Source organism: Schistocerca gregaria, chromosome 11 (assembly GCF_023897955.1).
Source record: "Schistocerca gregaria isolate iqSchGreg1 chromosome 11, iqSchGreg1.2, whole genome shotgun sequence".
NCBI lineage: Eukaryota > Metazoa > Arthropoda > Insecta > Orthoptera > Acrididae > Schistocerca > Schistocerca gregaria.
Genome location: NC_064930.1, coordinates 147,581,735 through 147,604,929, shown reverse-complemented (window position 1 = coordinate 147,604,929; position 23,195 = coordinate 147,581,735). Strand labels below are relative to the sequence as shown.

Here is a 23,195-nt window from a genome sequence, read left to right as displayed (position 1 = left end):
TTTCTACTACTTCTCATTACCTTCGTCTTTCTCCGATTTACTCTCATACCATGCTGTGTACTTCTTGGACTGTTCATTCCGTCCAGCAGATCATTTAATTCTTCTTCACTTTCACTCAGGATACCAATGTCATCAGCGAATCGTATCATTGATATACTTTCACCTTGTATTTTAATCCCACTCCTGAACCTTTCTTTTATTTCCATCATTGCTTCCTCGATGTACAGATTGAAGAGTAGGGGCGAAAGGCTACAGCCTTGTCTTACACCCTTCTCAATACGAGCACTTCGTTCTTGATCGTCCACTCTTATTATTCCCTCTTGGTTGTTGTACATATTGTATATGACCCGTCTCTCCCTATAGCTTACCCCTACTTTTTTCAGAATCTCGAACTGCTTGCACCATTTTATATTGTCGAACGCTTTTTCCAGGTCGGCAAATCCTATGAACGTGTCTTGATTTTTCTTCAGCCTTGCTTCCATCATTAGCCGTAACGTCAGAATTGCCTCTCTCGTGCCTTTACTTTTCCTAAAGCCGAACTGATCGTCACCTAGCGCATTCTCAATTTTCTTTTCCATTCTTCTGTATATTATTCTTGTAAGCAGCTTCGATGCATGAGCTGTTAAGCTGATTGTGCGATAATTCTCGCACTTGTCAGCTCTTGCCGTCTTCGGAATTGTGTGGATGATGCTTTTCCGAAAGTCAGATGGTATGTCGCCAGACTCATATATTCTACACACCAACGTGAATAGTCGTTTTGTTGCCACTTCCCCTAATGATTTTAGAAATTCTGATGGAATGTTATCTATCCCTCCTGCCTTATTTGACCTCAAGTCCTCCAAACCTCTTTTCCATTACGATTCTAATACTGGATCAACTATCTCTTCTAAATCGACTCCTGTTTCTTCTTCTATCACATCAGACAAATCTTCACCCTCATAGAGGCTTTCAATGTATTCTTTCCACCTATCTGCTCTCTCCTCTGCATTTAACAGTGGAATTCCCGTTGCACTCTTAATGTTACCACCGTTGCTTTTAATGTCACCAAAGGTTGTTTTGACTTTCCTGTATGCTAAGTCTGTCCTTCCGACAATCATATCTTTTTCGATGTCTTCACGTTTTTCCTGCAGCCATTTCGTCTTAGCTTCCCTGCACTTCCTATTTATTTCATTCCTCAGCGACTTGTATTTCTGTATTCCTGATTTTCCCGGAACATGTTTGTACTTCCTCCTTTCATCAATCAACTGAAGTATTTCTTCTGTTACCCATGGTTTCTTCGCAGCTACCTTCTTTCTACCTATGTTTTCCTTCCCAACTTCTGTGATGGCCCTTTTTAGAGATGTCCATTCCTCCTCAACTGTCTTGCCTACTGCGCTATTCCTTATTGCTGTATCTATAGCGTTAGAGAACTTCAAACGTATCTCGTCACTCCTTAGAACTTCCGTATCCCACTTCTTAGCGTATTGATTCTTCCTGACTAATGTCTTTAACTTCAGCCTACTCTTCATCAGTACTATATTGTGATCTGAGTCTATATCTGTTCCTGAGTACGCCTTACAATCCAGTATTTGATTTCGGAATCTCTGTCTGACCATGATGTAATCCAATTGAAATCTTCCCGTATCTCCCGGCCTTTTCCAAGTATACCTTCTCCTCTTGTGATTCTCGAACAGGGTATTCCTATTACTAGCTGAAACGTGTTACAGAACTCAATTAGTCTTTCTCCTCTTTCATTCCTTGTCCCAAGCCCATATTCTCCTGTAACCTTTTCTTCTACTCCTTCCCCTACAACTGCATCCCAGTCGCCCATGACTATTAGATTTTCGTCCCCCTTTACATACTGCATTACCCTTTCAATATCCTCATAAATTTTCTCTATCTGTTCATCTTCAGCTTGCGACGTCGCCATGTATACCTGAACTATCGTTGTCGTTGTTGGCCTGCTGTCGATTCTGATTAGAACAACCCGGTCACTGAACTGTTCACAGTAACACACCCTCTGCCCTACCTTCCTATTCATAACGAATCCTACACGTGTTATACCATTTTCTGCTGCTGTTGATATTACCTGATACTCATCTGACCAGAAATCCTTGTCTTCCTTCCACTTCACTTCACTGACCCCTACTATATCTTGATTCAGCCTTTGCATTTACCTTTTCAGGTTTTCTACTTTCCCTACCACATTCAAGCTTCTGACATTCCACGCCCCGACTCGTAGAGCATTATCCTTTCGTTGATTATTCTGTCTTTTTCTCATGGTAACCTCCCCCTTGGCAGTCCCCTCCCGGAGATCCGAATGGGGGACTATTCCGGAATCTTTTGCCAATGGAGAGATCATCATGACACTTCAACTACAGGCCACATGTCCTGTGGACACACGTTACGTGTCTTTAATGCAGTGGTTTCCATTGCCTTCCGCATCCTCATGTCGTTGATCATTGCTGATTCTTCCGCCTTTAGGGGCAATTTCCCACCCCTAGGACAAGAGAGTGCCCTGAACCTCTATCCGCTCCTCCGCCCTCTTTGACAAGGCCGTTGGCAGAATGAGGCTGACTTCTTATGCCGGAAGTCTTTGGCCGCCAATGCTGATTATTTATCAAAATTTAGGCAGTGGCGGGGATCGAACCCGGGACCGAAGACGTTTTGATTATGAATCAAAGACGCTACCCCTAGACCACGGGTACCCGGTATAAATTGTAAATACCCTTTCGCTTCCTGTATTTGACCCCTGCTACCTTGAGAATTTGAAAGAGAGTATTCCAGTCAACATTGCCAAAAGCTTACTCTAAGTCTACAGATACTAGAAACCTAGGTTTGCCTTTCTTTAACCTTTCTCCTAAGATAAGTCGTAGAGTCAGTATTGCCTCACGTGTTGCAAAATTTCTACGGAATCCAAACTGATCTTCGCCGAGGTCAGCTTCTACCAGTTTTTCATTTGTCTGCAAAGAATTCGCGTTAGTATTTTTCAGCTGTGACTTAAAACTGATAGCTCGGTAATTTTCACATCTGTCTTTAGTCTAAGGACTTTTATTTTTTGAAATGAAGAAAGTTGAATGACATTTAAATTGTGTAGGAATTAATGAGTCATTGAGACAGTTGGAACTGCTCATATCTAACAAGCTTCTTTATCATGTGCTCTGTCACTGCACATCATAGATCATGCTCCTGTTAAGTTCCTAGATTTTATTTTCATTCCTGCCATCTACTTTCACATATATAAATTTTGAACACGCTATTGTTTCCCATTTGTTGTGTTCGGGCGGTGTTGTGTGTTCGGGCGGTGTTGTGTGGCAGAATGACTGATGGAGTATTTATTGGTTGCATCATGAATGCTCCTCAGTAACTGTTTCTCCGTAAGGTAAGATAACTGTCCACATTAAGGGTAAGTGCTCGTTATAAAACATTACATTCTTCCCCTGGACAACTCGTCTCTCTAGCGACACTTGCGTTACCCCGCGTTCTGTAGTCCCTTTTAAAACCTCCTAAGTTAAAATGTGTGCACTACACTTACCATTCGTAAATCACTAGATTGCTGGACTCCTACTTTGAACTCTCGTAGACTGGAACACTTCCAGCTGTTAATGCTTTGTGTCTGACCACTCTGTTAGTACACTACCGGCCTTTAAAATTGCTACACAAAGAAGAAACGCAGATGATAAACGGGTATTCATTGGACAAATATATCATACTAGAACTGACATGTGATTACATTTTCACGCCATTTGGGTGCGTAGATCCTGAGAAATCAGTACCCAGAACAACCACCTCTGGCCGTAATAACGGCCTTGATACGCCTGGACATTGAGTCCAACAGAGCTTGGATGGCGTCTACAGGTACAGCTGCCCATGCAGCTTCAACAGTGTGATGTAGCACCATCGTGTTGGAAGTAAATTTCTTGAAAGTTTCCAGCAAGTCCTGCTACCACGTAATTCTGAAGCATATCCAAAGAGTTATCACCTGTCACTGTCCCTTAAAGAAACTATGGTCCAAGTATTTCAAATGATGATATTGCAGCCCGCCCCCCCCCCCCCCCCTCCCCCAAACCCTGACACCAGGTTGATTTAGAGGTTGTTCTAACAAAAGTTTTTAATTGTCAGTATACCAATGCTTCTCTGTCAGTTATCTTGTCCGCTTAACGTAAAATAGGCCTCGTGGAAGCACTCAGTTTTATTGACTAGGCTAGGGTTGCGTTTATGTTCGTCAAGTATCAATTCAGAAAACTGAAGATGTCGACCTGGATCACCTTCAAGTAACCCATGTCCTAAACGTGGAATGCGAAGTTCAAATTTCTGTTTGTGTAACGTTCCTTGTGCTGACGTTGGTGATAAATCCAGTTCAGTTTATTTTCGCGGTCTGTGGGCCACAGCTAAACACACCCGCAGTTCACTTTCGTCAGTTGTGATTGTTCCTAGAATGAAAATTTCACTCTACAGCGGAGTGTGCGCTCATATGAAACTTCCTGGCAGATTAAAACGGTGTGCCGGACCGTGACTCGAACTCGGGACCTTTGCTTTGGAAGGTAGAAGACGAGGTACTGGCGGGAAAAGCCGTGAGGACGGGGCGTGAGTCGTGCTTGGGTAGCTCAGATGGTAGAGCACTTGCCCATGAGAGGCAAAGGTCCCGATTTCGCGTCTCGGTCCGGCACACCGTTTTAATCTTCCAGGAAGTTTCAGTTGTGATTGTTGTTGGCTCCAAAAGGAAACCAGGTTGAGAGTGTGCACAGAGCTAAAGGAACGTTATGAAAGAAAGAAGGCGATCACTTCGTCAACAAAATTTTAACTTCTGATGAAACTTAGGTTCACTATTATGAGCCAGAATCAAAAAAAAAAGCGTGGAATGGAAGTACACCAACTCACGTGCCAGGGATAATTTCAAAATCCAAGCATCAGCAGGGAAAGTCATGTTGACAGTGTTTTGGGATGATGGAAGTCCAGTTTTTTTGTGATTATCTCGAAGAGTAACGTACAATGAACAGCCAATACTACTCGGATTTCCTTTTGAACAAGTAGCCAGCCACGAGATATCTCAGAGGAGAGGAGAGGTGTGATTTCCTTTTGTTTCGTGCACTGAAGGAGGCATTACGTGGGAAGAGGTTCCAGGACGAGGAGGACGTGAAAATGTTTGTTGGAAATTGGTTCAGACATCAAGATAAGGAGTTCTCTGCAGCCAAAATAAAAAAGATTGTAGCCCATTGGAAAAAGTGCATAAATGTTCAAGGGGATTACGCTGAAAAGTTGAAAAATATTGTTTTGTGAAAATAAACGCTTTTCCTGCAGACAAATTTGTCTTTTTCATTACTGAATGATCCTCGCTTATAAATGATCTATTAGATAAAGTTGGAAGTTCGTTGAGGCTTTTTGGACAAGATGCTGGTGCATACATAGTAGTAGCAATGGTAGAAAATTGTAGCGAAATGCAGAAAACCTGCAGCAGTTCGATACTTGGTGTAGGGACTGGCTGTTCACACCAAACACACATGACGTACTGCTCATAAATAGTATGGGAGACACTTGGTATCGTACGATTAGTTCATTGCAGAACGATCCCTAGAAGCAGTTCACATCCTTAAAATGTCTTGATGTGTCTGTACAAAGTGGAGCTAATCGGAGGTACGGCTGGATACCAGACTGAGATTGATTGCAAGAATCCTCAGGAACTGACGGCCACCCACAAAGGAAGTAGCTTACAAAACCCTCGTTAGTTCAGTACTTGAATACTGCCCGCCTGTCTGTTATCTATACCAGATAGGCTTGACAGCAGATATCGAGAAGATCAAAAGGACAGCGGATTTCGCGACAGATTCATTTAGCCAACGCAAAAGCATCTCTGGGATGATCAACTAACTCGAGTCACAGAGCAACGAGTAGTACGTTGCAGTGTACTTTGGTATTAAAATTCTTGGAAGAGTCAGTCAATAAATTGTTTGCTCCTACATGTGTGTCGTGAAAAAGATCGTGAAGTTGTAGATGTTGGAACTCTTACAGGTGCTTACCTCAGTTGTTGTCGTGACCCATTTGGGACTGGAACAGGAAAGTGGGAAAGTGAAAGTGGGACCCAAAGTACCCTCCGGCACACGCCATAACGCAGCTTGCAGCACATAGGTTTAGACGTAAAGAACACGTCTGGTGGACTGGGCTGTGTGTCTCAGGAACTCTCTTCTTACCTCGGTTGCAGGGCGGTGCGATGCAGAAGCATCGGACAGTGAGCCACTAGCCGTGGTCCAACACCGGCGGACCGCCCCACCGACAGAGCCTTCCAGCAGCGATTCCCCACGACACCGGCACCGCCAGGCGCAGCCCGCTCCAAGCACCGATCACGCTGGAGAAGCTCGTGCACCACCTCGGCCAACCGCCCTCACACGGCGGCCGGCTTTCGAGACACCTCACACCAGCCGCTTGGTAGCGGCTCTCGAGCCACCCTGTGGCGAGACGCAGACGGCGACCTACGACCTCGGCGACGCCTCCCGCGCGACTCCAGCCGGAGCACCGCCACGCCCCCACCCACTCAGTGCGCCTCTGAGTGAGACTCGTGTGTGGCCAACCTCCAGCGACGGCCTCGGACTTCACTCTCGCCGACCGTCGCCAGCGGAACCAAGTGCGTCCTCTGTTTGGGCTTCCGAATGCAGTCTTCCAGGGAATCCTCTAAGTGAACCAGAAGCGGAGCCGTCGGAACGTATTCGCTGTGCCTGCTCAGATTCGGACAGCCCGTGCGATTACTCGTCGCCGACTCCTGAAGGGAGGGAAGTCGCTTCCGAGGCATCTCCCACTAAAGACGCTTCTTCGTCGCCGCGCTGTACCACCGCAGCGCCGGACAGCGAACCTGCCGGTCGCGACCGCGACGAGTCGGGGGCTACACAGCAGAGTCAGCCAGCAGAGGCAGTCGGCACTCAGACGGCAGATGGTGGAGACGTTGGACTTGAGCCCCTCCTACTGGCCACAGCCGCCGACTCTGCCGCCATCAGAGGCGACGTCTACATCCTCGTGAGTCCTGCCCGACACCTGCTCCGACAGGAGCCAGGCAAAGGACACCACCACCACTGCTGTTGCTACGCTTTTGGTGGGCCACTAGAGGTAGGGCACGTCTACGTCTGCATCTGTACTGTCACAAACACTGTGAACTGCATGGCAGGGCGCACTTGCCAGTTTAACACATGTAAAATACCCGGTGATCAAAAAGTCAGTATAAATTTGAAAACTGAATAAAACACGGAATAATGTAGATACAGAGGTACAAATTGACACACATGCTTGGAATGACATGGGGTTTTATTAGAAGCAAAAAATTACAAACGTTAAAAAATGTCCTACACATGGCGCTTCATCTGATCAGAATAGCAATAGTTAGCATAATACAGTAAGACAAAGTAAATGAAATGCTCAATATGTCCTACATCATTCCTCAACAAACCTGTAGTCGAGGAATAATGTTGTGAACAGCAATGTAAAGCATGTCCGGAGTTATGGTGAGGCATTTGCGTCGGATGTTGTCTTTCAGTATCCCTAGAGATGTCGGACGATCACGACACACTTGAGACTTCAGGTAACCCCAAAGCCAATAATCCAATAATCGTACGGACTGAGCTCTGGGGACCGAGCGTGACGAAAGTGGTGGCTGAGCACACGATCACCACCAAACGACGAGCGCAAGAGGTCTTGCACGCGTCTAGCAATATCAGGTGGAGCGCCAACACCGTACATTCCAGCAGGTGTTTATCAGCCAGGCTGGGGATGATGCGATTCTGTGACATATCGGCGTACCTCTCACCCGTCACGGTAGCAGTTACAAAACGAGAATCACGCATTTCCTCGAAGAAAAAAGGCCCGATAACGGTAGATGCGGTAAATCCAACCCATACCGTGACTTTCTCGTCGTGCAGTGGAGTTTCCACGACAGTTCTAGGATTTTCGGTAGCCCAAATTCTGCAGTTGTGGGCGTTGACAGACCCTCGGAGTGTGAAATGAGCTTCGTCGGTCCACAACACGTTACTCAACCAATCGTCATCTTCGGCCATCTTTTGAAACGCCCACACCGGAAGTGCCAGCCGTAACAGGTAACAGTTCACGATGCCGATGGATTTTGTACGGACAGCACCGGAGGGTACGCCTCAGTGCCAACCAAACAGTGGTGTACGGAATGCCGGTGCGACGTGCGACTGCACGAGCGCTGACTTCCCCGTGCAGAGACGAACCCGCCACAGTCTCCATTTCTTCCTGAACTGTCTCAGCAGCATTACGCCTCGTGCTCGGTCGCCCACTACGGGGTCTATCGTCTGAACAGCCCGTGGCTTCGAACTTCTATAATCATTCTCGCCACAGCTGCATTTGTCAACGGACCTTTACCAGTTTGAATCCCCTTCCTATTGCGATAGGATCGTAACGCTGAACTAGCACATTTCCCATTCTGATAATACAGCTTCACTAAAAGTTCCTTTTCAGGTGACTCCGATTCTCTCTCTCATTACAGCTCCTTTTATACACGGTTGCCATGCGCAGTCACTGACGTTTTGCTGTCCAGCGCCATTTGTCGGACATTTTGCGAACTTTTTTTTGGTTCTAATAAAACCCCGTGTCATTCCGAGCATATGTGTCAATTTTACCTGTCTACATTATTCTGTGGTTTATTAAGTTTCCAAATTTATACTGACTTTTTGATCACCCTGTACGTTAATCAGAAAATTCACGACACATTTCTTCCGCTGGCGCTGCCGACCACAAATCATCACCGTGTAATTATGTGTACAACCCTACCACTACTATTGTAGTTCAGTATGCTTCTGCCTAAATAACAGAAAACCCTGTCTCTGTGTTGCCGCGTCTACTATACCCCAACAGAACAAATAGTCCTGTCACGGGAAAAGCCACATATAACCCCCTCACTGAATTTAGTTTAGTTTCCAAATAAAGTACACTATGGATGAATATTACCACTTACAGGAAAAGCTAACCTGTTTCACAGGACTTGTCTGTGTGTTGTGTCTAATAGAAAAGTAAATCAGACTATTCAGTTCTATTCCTGAGATCTTACCCAGCGGTTAGATAGAAATGCAGTATAAATAATATTATAGTGAAGCTAGGACAACTCAGTTGAAACTTCGTTTAGTGGCTTTAAAATGGTACTACCGGTTGTCATCCTATCGAGGCAGTGAAACAGTGAAGTATTGGAAAAGCACAAGTATGAATTTTTCCTACTTTCTTGCTACTGTTTAAGCGGCTTCTTCTTATGAATACTACTCCTCGTAAACAATGTTGGGCTGCACCCCTATGCATAACGTTTTTAAAAGAGAAAAAGCCCAGTAGATAACTCCAAGAAAGGTAAACATAATTTGGCCAGGAGGGAACCTTTAGAAAAGCATTTTCTATACTGAACTAAGTGAAATATTAAAATACTTAGATACTAAACCACATACTTATTATACTCAATATTTCACTTCAAGAAAACCTCTTTCTGACTGGTATTTGCTTTCAAAAGCTATTATTATTTTAACTAACTCTGTACAGTCATTTAATAGATTCTAGTGACTTGGGTACACTGTAATTGAATTTTTCGCAAGCAAACTTTTACTGTAACACTTTTGCGATGGTCGAGTCTCTTTGCATCAACTTGTCACTTCGCAAGTCTGTAACACAGGACACTCGGATTAATCAGACACCAGGAAGGAACCCTATATAGGTGTATCATTAGGATCAAATAACAGGGTGAACCAATTTCTTTAACGTTAAAGAATGATTATTAAAACACAATTTAAATTAATGGTTCACGCTGTACAGAAGTAAAAACACAAAAAAATCTAATCTTGTGGCTGTAGGCTTGGGTGTGGCGAACAATTACGGCGGCTACACTACCCACAGTATGACCTGCAAGTATCGTGCTGTGTGGGCTCTATTTCCCTTCTTGGCGTCGTTTTACGTACAGTATCCTAACAACTGGCGGCTATGCCGTAAGCCGTTTGCAGTCTCCATCCGAAGGATTTTTGTGCGAATTTGCAGGCAAAGCTTCTCCTGCTGTGCAAAGGTGTTGCTTCAAGCACTGCTGCCTACAAACTGTCTGACTTGACTTGCCGCGCTTGCTCTAGGTAGCGCGCCAATTCACCCTTGCCACCTCTTCCACTCGCCGGCGCCACCATCGTTTTAAACAAAAGCACACTGCTTTTACGGAACACCTATTTCTTACATCCTTCCTAACCATCACCGTTCCATAAACTGTCAAATTTACATCAACATCAACAGTTTATACACAAAAATAATTTTAAATACAAAATATCATCAGAAAATTATTTAACGTAATAAACGATTTACATGTTTTACATACATAACTCACATCTAATGGAAAGAACTTCAAACTCCAGTATAGCACACTTTGCTTTACATCTACAGAAAATATAGTACCAACATGTGAAAATTTTAAAGCAAAGAAAAATTATAAAAATTTTAATGAACCATAAACAAATAAGCTCCTGGAAATGGAAAAGAGAACACATTGACACCGGTGTGTCAGACCCACCATACTTGCTCCGGACGCTGCGAGAGGGCTGTACAAGCAATGATCACACGCACGGCACAGCGGACACACCAGGAACCGCGGTGTTGGCCGTCGAATGGCGCTAGCTGCGCAGCATTTGTGCACCGCCGCCGTCAGTGTCAGCCAGTTTGCCGTGGCGGAAGGTGCACGTGCCCGTCGACCTGGGACAGGAGCGCAGCGACGCACGGATGCACGCCAAGACCGTAGGATCCTACGCAGTGCCGTAGGGGACCGCACCGCCACTTCCGAGCAAATTAGGGACACTGTTGCTCCTGGGGTATCGGCGAGGACCATTCGAAACCGTCTCCATGAAGCTGGGCTACGGTCCCGCACACCGTTAGGCCGTCTTCCGCTCACGCCCCAACATCGTGCAGCCCGCCTCCAGTGGTGTCGTGACAGGCGTGAATGGAGGGACGAATAGAGACGTGTCGTCTTCAGCGATGAGAGTCGCTTCTGCCTCGGTGCCAATGATGGTCGTATGCGTGTTTGGCGCCGTGCAGGTGAGCCCCACAATCAGGACTGCATACGACCGAGGCACACAGGGCCAACACCCGGCATCATGGTGTGGGGAGCTATCTCCTACACTAGCCGTACACCTCTGGTGATCGTCGAGGGGACACTGAATATTGCACGGTACATCCAAACCGTCATCGAAACCATCGTTCTACCATTCCTAGACCGGCAATGGAACTTGCTGTTCCAACAGGACAATGCACGTCCGCATGTATCCCGTGCCACCCAACGTGCTCTAGAAGGTGTTAGCCAACTACCCTGGCCAGCAAGATCTCCGGATCTGTCCCCCATTGAGCATGTTTGGGACTGGATGAAGCGTCGTCTCACGCGGTCTGCACTTCCAGCACGAACGCTGGTCCAACTGAGGCGCCAGGTGGAAATGGCATGGCAAGCCGTTCCACAGGACTACATCCAGCATCTCTACGATCGTCTCCATGGGAGGATAGCAGCCTGCATTGCTGCGAAAGGTGGATATACACTGTACTAGTGGCGACATTGTGCATGCTCTGTTGCCTGTGTCTATGTGCCTGTGGTTCTGTCAGTGTGATCATGTGATGTATCTGACCCCAGGAATGTGTCAATAAAGTTTCCCCTTCCTGGGACAATGAATTCACGGTGTTCTTATTTCAATTTCCAGGAGTGTAGTTTTATATGTGGTCATATCGTGATTGTCTTCAGTGCTATTGTGGACTTCATTGCAAGCATCTGGGTGCATCGCATTTGGCTGGAGACCTTGAAAGTTTGTTATACAGGGTGTAACGTAGAAACTACTTTACCTAGTGCTGTATAAATCTACTCACGCTATTTGGTAATTTTGTTCAAACGCTTCAATAGTAATTTTAATAATTAATAATAATGTTGTTGTTGTTGTCTTCAGTCCTGAGACTGGTTTGTTGCAGCTCTCCATGCTACTCTATCCCGTGCAAGCTTCTTCATCTCCCAGTACCTACTGCAGCCTACATCCTTCTGAATCTGCTTAGTGTACTCATCTCTCGGTCTCCCTCTACGATTTTTACCCTCCACGCTGCCCTCCAATACTAAACTGGTGATCCCTCGACGCCTCAGAACATGTCCTATCAACCGATCCATTCTTCTAGTCAAGTTGTGCCACAAACTTCTCTTCTCCCCAATCCTATTCGATACCGCCTCATTAGTTACAGTCTCTAACATACAAGCAAAACACGGCACGTGGTCAGAGTAGCTGTTATTCGTCAGCGCCATCAGCCGTGGCAACGATGCATTTCCGGACACATTTTCAGTCAGGAATCGCTGACTGAAGTTTGTAGGTTTATAAATGTTTATCTTAGCTTGTGGTCTTGCGGTGGCGTTCTCGCTTCCCGCGCACGACATCCCGTGTTCGATTCCCGGCGGTCTTAGGGATTTTTCCAGCCTCGAGATGACTGGTTGCTGTTGCGTCGTCTTCATCATCATTTATCCTCATTACGGTCGGAGGAAGGCAATGGCAAACCACCTCCGCTGCGGTGATGTGGGTCTCCTGCATCGTCCCCTATGCTCCTCGCAGTATGGGACCTCATTCCCATCATCATCATCATCATCATCATCATCATCATCATCATCATCATCATCATCATCATCATCATCATCATCACCACCACCACTTTGTATATTTAAATTCATTTTGGTGTCAGGTTGGTATCTGAGAAATGTGTGGAACTTACTTCGATGTCCAATTACGAAAATTTCAGTACAGCGCAACAGAACTGTGTGAAAATTTGAGTTTGAACAGAAAAATGTGGAGTCTGACCTTACGACTTATCTTAGAATAAATATTAAGGGAAGGCAAACCTACGTTTCTAGCATTTGTAGACTTAGAAAAAGCTTTTGACAGTGTTGACTGGAATACTCTTTCAAATTCTAAAGCTGGCACGGGTAAAATCAAGGGAGCGAAAGGCTATTTACAAATTGTGCAGAAACCAGATGGCAGTTATAAGACTCGAGGGGCATGAAAGGGAAGCAGTGGTTGGGAAGGGAGTAAGACAGGGTTGTAGCCTCTGCCCGATGTTATTCAATCTGTATATTGAGCAAGCAGTAAAGGAAAGTAGGTATTAAAATCCATGGAGAAGAACTAAAATCTTTGAGGTTCGCCGATGACATTGTAATTCTGTCAGAGACAGCAAAGGACTTGGAAGAGCAGTTGAACGGAATGGAGAGTGTCTTGAAAGGAGGGTATAAGATGAACATAAACAAAAGCAAAACGAGGATTATGGAATGTAGTCGAATTAAATCAGGTGATGCTGAGGGAATTAGACTTGGAAATGAGACAGTTAAAGTAGTAAAGGAGTTCTGCTTTTTGAGGAGCAAAATAACTGATGATGAAGTAGAGTATATAAAATGTAGACTGGTAATGGCAAGGAAAGTGTTTCTGAAGAAGAGAAATCTGTTAACATCGAGTATAGATTTAAGTGTCAGGAAGTCGTTTCTGAAAGTGTCTGTATGGAGTGTAGCCAAGTATGGAAGTGAAACATTGACGATAAATAGTTTGCACGAAAAGAGAATAGAAGGTTTCGAAAGTGGTGCTACAGAAGAATGCTGAAGATTATATGGGTAGATCACATAACTAATGAGGAGGTATTGAATAGAATTGGGAAGAAGAGAAGTTTGTGGCACAACTTGACCAGAAGAAGGGATCGGTTAATAGGACATGTTCTAAGGTATCAAGGGATCACCAACTTAGCATTGGAGGTCGACGCGGAGGGTAAAAAAAGTAGAGGGAGTGAAAGAGATGATTACACTATGCAGATTCTGAAGGATGTAGGTTGCAGTAGGTACTGGGAGGTGAAGCAGCTTGCACAGGATAGAGTAGCATGGAGAGCTGCATCAAACCAGTCTCAGGACTGAAGACCACAACAACAATCTGAAAGCGAGTCTGAGAAATGTGTAGAACTTAATTCGATGTCCAATTATGTAAATTCAGTATAGTGGAACAGATCTCCGTGAAAATTTAATTTAGATGAGAAAGATGGCGAGTTCAAGGCTACGCAGATGCGAAATCCTTTTCAACGGGTACATCAAACAATTCCACTGCGAGAGAGAGTAACCCCTATCCAGTGAAATTTCCGTACGCCATCTCACTGCAAAACAAAATATGTGATAATTTAAAATGCTGGCGCTGGTTATTGCTAATCTTTATCTTTAGTATTGTGAACAATTACCGTACGAGAACTGTTATTGTAATCACACAGCAAACGAACATAAAAATTATCCCACCTGACTTTCTGATAATACTACTCGTCGCAAGATAGCACTTCACTGAAGATGTTCTGCTGGTATGAAGCCTCCGAACTGGTAAGCTGTTTCCACAGATATACTCCGACAATCACTTTGGCTTTCGGTGGACATGAACATTGATGGTAGGTGGACATGAACGTTGATGGTAATTAAATCCATTGGCCTACCTGCGCGCACAGAACGCTCTTCTCCTATGCTACTTGTTGCTGCTAGGAATAATGATGTGGCCGTTGAAAATCATATTTAAAATCAAATTTCATTTGCCGTACTTCCGATGTCCGATGCAGGATGGTATGTTACCAGTTGTTATAAAATGCTCTTCACGTATACAACTCGAGATGCTACGGTCGCAGGTTCGAATCCTGCCTCGGGCATGGTTGTGTGTAATGTTCTTATGTTAGCTTGGTTTAAGTAGTTCTAAATCTAGGGGACTGTTGACCTCAGATGTAAGTCTCGTAGTGCTGAGAGTCATTTAAACCATTCTGAACAACTTGAGATTTGCAAAGTGATTGTTAAAGCAGAGTCATGGAAGTAAGTGAAAATGGGCAACTAATCTTAATGATTGATAAGCGACAGCAAGAACTCCAAGTTTAACTGGGCTTCATTAAGCCATAACAACAATACACCTTTTCATAAAGTTCTCACATTGACACAAGTTACCGAAAAATGTTTGTTAATGATTCTCCTGTGTGCAGTTACCTTCCTCGATACTTGCTTCACCTATAAGACAAGGCCATATGTTGCATTATAATATTTCTACAGCAAGCTTCAACCTTACGCAATGTTGTAACAATAAGAAACTACACGGTAACAAATATAAAAAAAACTGGATTAGCTTAAAAGTTCACTTTTATCATTGCCATTAATAACTTTTCTAAAGATATATGCCTAAAAGATCATTTTTAGGTAATGCTGCCTCCATTACACGGCGGGCCAGTCTCCATCTTGTTTTAAACAAAGTTCGTCGCCGCATTGTCCGACACGTATTGCTCGTCTCTGACTTATTCTAACATCTCTGGCTTCAAACATCGAGTAAATATCTCTGTAGTCAGCATTTACATGCGCAGAACAGATTTTGTGTCAACCATTGGCGGCCTGGTCACGTGTTCTCGGGACGTCGTGAGTTTGTCCGTATAGCGCCCTGTATATGTAGAATGTCACTGCATCGCTAATACAAGCGGATGTTTTTTCGTACGTGTCGTGGATTTTTTAATATATGTTGCGCAGACATTTTAACAGTATCCATTTGATACCGGCAACAAACCAGCTACGTAACATTTAAGGGGAAGTGATATTACATTCTGCTTCTTTGCGATAGGTGTCGCAATTCAGATGCACTCTATTTTTGGTAGTTTTCGGTATGATACGGCACTTCATAGTATTACAGTACAGAGCCTGACGTACATTTTTGTAGTGGTCTTGCAAAACGACTTGACAGTACGCCAGTACTTTTGAAAGTGTCCGGAAAACACTGAATTTGCCACACATTAGTGATTATATCCCTGCTAAATCGTCCTTTTTTTCTTCTATTTCTGGGTATTTATTTTCTAGCTTTGTCGACTTGAAGCACAATTTTTCTTACTGGCGACACTTTGAAGTATTTATTTAACGCATTTTACGTACTATCTCTCAGTTTATTAAATAAATAGTACACTGAGTAATCTATATACATAATCGACAAGTCACTGATAAATGCATGGAGGATAGTATTTGCTGAAACAACTAACCATTCCCTTTCCCGTTCCACTAGCAAATTTACGAGAGGAAGCGATTGTTTGCGAGCTTTTGTACGAACCGTAATATCTGTTATATAGTCACAAAATCGGAGAAAAACAGGTCTACAGAATCAAGCCTTAATTATAATGCGTCTCGAAATTTTTAAACATATACAGTCTCTCTTACTAATGTGTAAACTTTAATTAGACCTACATGGTATGTACCAATGAAAAGTTACTATCCCTCCTTTCACATATTTCTCTTTGCATCCGTAACAACAACAGTAATTTACCATCGCTATTACACTATCAACAAACGGTGAAACACAACAAAAACTCTTCATGTTATAAACTTCAAAAGCACACACGCACAGGCAAGTCACGAAAACACGTGACAATCCTGGTTTAATGTTGACAACATGCGCAGAACGCAATGCTCACTCCAGAGATATTTACTCTATGGCCTCAAAAGCAGTCTTACAAAGAATACGATTACATCGATATTACAGAGTACATTTATCAAATTCTTGACTTCATACGCATTTGTAGCGAAAAGTTCTTGAAAATCGTCGTGGCAAATGGAACAGTACCCTCTTCCAACCCTACCAAATGTCAGTGTACACGGAAGGTACGCACTTTATGGCAGTGGTACAAATTACGAGCCGGTACAGTACGGTAAAGTCTCCCCTATTGCAATCCCTGTCTTTTCCCCTACACTTTTCACCTTCTGCAACTCCCTTCAGTGCCGTTAAACTTATTCCTTTGATGTCTTAACACAGGTCCCATAATTCTGTCCCTTCTTTTGGTCAGTGTTTACTATGTATTCCTTTCCTCGCCGATTCTGTGGAAAGCTCCTCATCCCTTACGTTATCGGTCCACCTAATTTCCGTCACCCTTCTATAGCACCACATCTCAATGCATCAACTCTTTTCCCGATTTTCCCACAGTCCATACTTCACTACCACACTAAGCTGTGCTCCATATATACATTGTCAAAAATTTTTTCCTCGGATTACGGCCGATGTTTATACTTGTAGATTTGTTTCGGCTTTGCTTATTATGTCCTCGCTTCATCAGGTGTGTGTCATTTCGCTCCCGAGGTGCCAGGATTCCTCAGTTTCGTCTACTATGTGGTCACTTACGGTGACCCCAATTTTCTCACTAATCTCGTACCTGCTATTCCTCATTACTATCGTGTTTCTTTCTTTTACTCTCGATCCATATTCTCTACTGACTAGGCTGTTCATTCCTTTCCACAGATGCTGCAGTCCTCTGCCACTGAGAATACCAACGAGGTCACCGTGTACGCTATTATGAATTATATTCTTTCAACCAGAATTTGCCGATCGGTGTGGCCGAGCGGTTCTAGGCGCTACAGTCTGGAACCGCGCTACCGCTACGGTCGCAGGTTCGAATCCTGCCTCGGGCATGGACGTGTGAGATGTCCTTAGGTTAGTTAGGTTTAAGTAGTTCTCAGTTCTAGGGGACTGATGACCTCAGCTGTAAGTCCCATAGTGCTCAGAGCCATCTGAACCATTTGAATCATTTGCCCATTTAAGCTTCACTCAGCTTCCTAATACGGGAATATTTTTGTACATGTAATTACTTTTCCTTCGGAAGCGAATGTATCGAAGATTGTTGTCGTTCGTGGATCAGAGTTAGCACAAATTGTGGAACTGGTTTCTTCTGTGTAGGGAAAAGAGTTGTATTCGTTTTGATGGTTTATCACGTTTGTGTCGTTTTCTCTTAAGCTACGGGAATGGTGACGTACTTTGTACGCTAAATAATTCATATCTTAGATTCCATAGACGTTTCTAACGTTCCAAATTCACTGAATTGTCTGAAAGTGTAGCGAACAAAACTCCGCATTGTTGGACAGAAATACAGTGTCTTCCTGCAAAAGATCAGGTCTTCCGGTGTTAACTAACAATTTGTGGTTATTAAAGAAAAAAGTCGTTATTCATCAAATAACTCTACGTTACACGAGAACCGTAAATACACTGTCCTCTAGCCGGACGCGGTGGCCGAGCGGTTCTAGGCGCTACAGTCTAGAACCGAGCGACCGCTACGACCGCAGGTTGTAATCGTGCCTCGGGCATGATGGCGACATGTATGATCGCCGAAATATTGTGCCCGTTGGACACTGTAGACCGACAGTACACCCGTGGATATTTTAATGATTTTTAACAGCATTAACTTTAATTAATGAAGTTGGATTAAAATTTATTTTACATTTTTACTTTCCTTAACATTAACGACCAACTACTGTTCCAAACGTTTGTTAGTGAGATTGTGTCTTCGATCACTCAAAACATTTCTGTAAGCAGAAAAAGGACCGTTCTACATCAGCTGAGATAACTGGGCAGCATTTCAATTTGGGTGCTATGTTGGCACTTAATGTTTCTGGTAAAAAGTTCACCTGTCCCATTAATAAAACTTTCACTTTGGAACAAGGGTTCAAAGCCTGGGTTATTGATTAATATGTTTCGAAATTTTTCTTTACGTTTTCGTGGGAACACCTCTGGCAATGAGGAGCTCATTAGAATAATTTTATTCATTAACTGAATAGTTTCATTCAGCGCCAAACATTGAGTCTCAAGCTTTTTAATACTTGCAAGTATGTGGAAAAAATGAGTGCTAATCACGGCAGTATCTTTTTTTAATACCGGAACCAGTAAAAGCTTCCTTGCACTGGCAAACTGCCAAAGCTTCTACACTATCGAAATCGTTTACTACCCCTCTAATGGTCTCGAAATGTTAATTTGAAAACGACACAGCTTCGACCTACGTACCCCCAACCAGTTACCACTGGTTCGGCAGGTAAAGGAACATTTGGTAGATTTCCTTTGCAGGTCTTGATGGTAGCAGGAGCCTTTAGAAAGTTTCTTTGTGGATGAAATCAGTTTATTCACATTCTCAAACGTGGAAGTTCTTCTTCAGCAAGGCGATGTACTCCACGAGCAAAGCACGCCACATGAATCAAATTGAGATCAAATACTCGGAGGGCTTTTCCTGCTTTGATCATACAGGGAGCAACATCTGAAGTAGACACAAACACCCTTTCATCTGCAGAAGAGTCTGCAAATATTTTTCTAACACCCTCATTCACAAATATGGTCGTAGAATGTCTTACCTTTTCAAGTTCTTTGCAGGCGGCTAAATTGGAAGAAGGCGGCTCTTCTTTTAAAGCGCCAACAATTAAAAATTTGCAACGTGATGATCACGTAGTTTCGTCAACTGAAATCCAGATAATCCTGTCCTTGAGCTCATTCATCTACATCTACGTGATCACTCTGCTATTCACAATAAAGTGCCTAGCAGAGCGATCGATGAACCACCTTCAAGCTGCCTCTCTACCGTTCCACTTTCGAAAGGCACGCGGGAAAAACGAGCACTTAAATTCTTCTGTGTGAGCCCTGATTTCTCTTGTTTTATCGTGCTGCTCATTTGTCCCTATATAGGTGGGTACCAATAGAATGTTTTCGCAATCGGAGGAGAAAACTGGTGATTGAAAACACATGAGGAGATCCCCTCGCAAGGAAAAAAGGCTTTGTTTTAATGATTGCCACTCCAATTCATGTATCATGTCTGTGGCACTATCTGCCCTATTTCGCGATAGTACAAAACGAGCTGCCCTTCTTTGTACTTTTCCGATGTCATCCGTCAGTCCCACCTGATGCGGATCCCACACCGCACAGCAGTACTCCAGAATAGGGCGGACAAGCGTGGCGTAAGCAGTCTCTTTGGTAGACCTGTTGCACCTTCCAAGTCTTCTGCCAATAAATCGCAGTCTTTGGTTTGCTCAAGCCACAACATTATCTATGTGATCGTTCCAATTTAGGTTATTTGTAATTGTAATTCCAAGTATTTAGTTGAATTTATAGACTCAGATTTGTGTGATTTATCGCGTAATCGAATTTTAGCTGATTTATTTTAGTACTCACGTGAATAACTCCACACTTTCCTTATTCAGGATCAATTGCCACTTTTCACACCATACATATGTCTTATCTAAATCATTTTGCAAGTCGTTTTGATCATCTGATGACTTTACAAGACGGTAAATGACAGCATCATATCCAAACAATCTAAGAGGACCTATAACACTTCCTTGGGAACGCCGGATATTACTTCTGTTTTACTCGACGACTTTCCGTCTCTTACTATGAACTGTGACCTTTCTGACAGGAAATCACGAATCAAGTCGCACAACTGAGGCGATACTCCGTAGGCGCTCTGTTTGGTTAGAAGACGCTTCTGAGGAACGGTGTCTAAAGCCTTCTGGAAATCTAAAAATATGGAATCAATTTTACATCCCCTGTCGATAGCACTTATTACTTCATGAGTATAAAGAGTTAGTTGTGTTTGACAAGAACGATATTTTCTGAAACCGCGCTGTGTCAATAAATCGTTTTCTTCCAGGTACTTCACAATGTTCCAATACAGTATATGTCCCAAAACCCTGCTGCAAATCGACGTTAGTGATATGGGCCTGTAATTCAGCGGATTACTCCTACTTCCCTTTTTGGGTATTGGTGTGACTTGAGCGATTTTCCAGTCTTTAGGTACGGATCTTTCTGTGAGCGAGTGGTTGTATATAATTGCTACATATGGAGCTATTTTAACAGCATACTCTGAGAGGAACCTGACTGGTATACAATCTGGACCGGAGGCCTTGCCTTTATCAAGTGATTTAAGCTGCTTTGTTACACCTACGATATCTACTTCTATGTTTCTCATCTTTGCAGTGCTTGACTGGAATTCAGGAATATTTACTTTGCCTTCTTTAGAGAAAGAGTTTCGGAAAACCGTATTTAATGTGTCTGCTTTAGTGGCTCCGTCATCAGTGACTTCACCATTGTTATCGCACAGTTACGGTATTGATTCTGTATTGCCACTGGTGTGCTTTATGTATGACCAGAATCTCTTTGGGTTTTCTGCCAGATTTCCGAGACACAATTTTGTTGTGAAAATTTTTAAAAGCATCTCGCTTTGAAGTACGTGCCATATTTTGAACTTCTGTAAAACATTGCCAATCTTGGGGATTTTGCGTTCTTTTAAATTTAACACTCCTTTTTTCGTTTCTTCTGCAACAACGATCTGACCCGTTTTGTGTGCCATGGGGGATCAGTTCCGTGACCTATTAATTTATATGGTATATATCTCTCAATTGCTGTCGATACTATCTCTTTGAAAAGCTTCCACAACTTTTCTACACTTACATGATCAGGTCGAAAGGAGTGAAGACTGCCTCTTAAAACGGCGTTAAGAGCATTTTTATCAGCTTTTTTAAACAGATATACTCTGCGTTTCTTTTTGATGGTGTTACGGTATTCGGCGTAGCAGCAACTGCCTTGTGGTCACTAATGCCTGTATTCGTCACAGCACTCACTGTTTGTCCAGGATTATTTGTTGCTTAGAGGTCAAGCATGCTTTCGCGGCCATTTACGCTTCGAGCGGGCTCATGAACCAATTGTTCAAAATAATTTTCTGAGAAAGCATTGAGTACAATTTCGGATGACGTTTCATGCCTGCCGCCCGCTTTAAAAGTATAATTTTTCCATCATATCTAGGGTAGATTGAAGTCACCACCGACTATAATTGTACGATCGGAGTACTTATTTGAAATGAGACTCAAGTTTTCTTTGAACTGTTCAGCAACTGTATCTTCCGAGTCGGGGGTCGGTAAAACGATCCAATTAATAGTTTAGTCGGATAGTCATTGCATATGTCTTCCAGAAAATTTACCTAAATTGTCGGTATGTAATATTTACGAAATGGTGTTTCATCTGGTGTATTTTGATTTAAGCTATATTTGCGCAGGTGGCCTGTAAGTATAGGGTTTTTAAGTTGGTGTAGAGGAATATTGCATAGATCCATGTTAAACCGACTTGTTTCGGTTACCTTTGGACAAATCCCTAATAATGCAGCTTGCTGTTGTCAGAAGTTGTTGTGATCCTTTCTTCTCATTCCCGCGATATGAGGACATGCTGGTCTATTTAAAACTTTCTTTTGCAAGAAACGTTTTTCTCACAAGCTCGACAATAGAGATAGATTCCATTGTATGTACGAGGGTCACTCCAAAAGAAACGCAACCTATTTTTTTTTTTAAATCCATCTATTATTCTACATGTTTGAAAGTTTCACGGTGTGTAGATACATCATTTAGGAATAATATTTTCATTTCTCCTCATAATTTTCATCCCTCTCAACTGCCTTACGCCATCTTGGAACCTGCGCCGGTATACCGGCACGGTAATATTCTGGGCCAACCTGTTGGAGCCACTGTTTGGCAGCGTACACGAGGGAGTCGCCATCTTCAAACCTTCCTTGTTCCACGAAGAGTGTCTTCCAGTTTCCAAAGAGACGACAGTCACGTGGAGCGAGGTCAGGACTGTAAGGCGGGTGTTTCAGTGTTGCCCATCCGAGTTTTGTGATCGCTTCCACGGTTTTTTGACTGACATGTGGCAGTGCATTGTAATTTTGACGAGAAAAAAATTAAGAATATTTATTGGTATGTAACAATGAATGAATGGATGAAAAAGTGGGGGGGAGGGGAAGAAATGGCTTTAAATATTTATGTTATTTACACTTTCAGTACGAACTTTGTTGTAGAACCCCTTATTTACGTGTGGTAATAAAAATTCATTTAGGCAGAATGAATCACATTTAAAATTACGTGAACCTTAGCGACCCTCTCATGCTGATAAATTCAAACTAACTGATAAATAACATTTATTTGTAACTTATTTAAATTAATTTTTTTACGTATTTCGGCCTTGGCACACATTTTCTAGATGCAGTGGGTTTTTAAATATTTACTGAATTCTTTCCCGGCGTTAGCTATGGAACACAAGACTGTCTCTGGTAGCATAAAATGGTTAAATATTACCGAGCCGACCTGAACGTTTAATTATCATTGACAAAACACACTTCAATATACGTTTAAGTTATTTGCTTTAGAAATGGAAAGAACCAACAGATTAACAACTTCAACGTTCCGCCTATGAATGCACAAATGTAAAACCAGTAATAAATTCAGTCAGCCTCTGGATCGCTGAAAAAGAAAAATATTTCGTAATTATCTGCTTATTTTACCTTCTCCCGATTTACGGGTTTGGTTAATTTTATAGCGGAACAATTTTTTAAATGTGCCGCCGTTGCAAATCGTTCGGTCGCGGCACAGCCCAGAAACA

General features: G+C 43.2%; 1 protein-coding gene across 1 annotated transcript in view; it reads left to right on the top strand.

The window, feature by feature from the left end:
• Nucleotides 1-23,195, top strand: part of LOC126295074 (uncharacterized) — a 163,867-nt gene that overhangs the window by 90,720 nt on the left and 49,952 nt on the right. Inside the window, exon 3 of the mRNA XM_049987319.1 lies at nucleotides 6,179-7,074. Within this exon, the coding sequence (XP_049843276.1) occupies nucleotides 6,179-7,074 (896 nt within the window). The remainder of the gene's footprint in view (nucleotides 1-6,178; nucleotides 7,075-23,195) is intronic.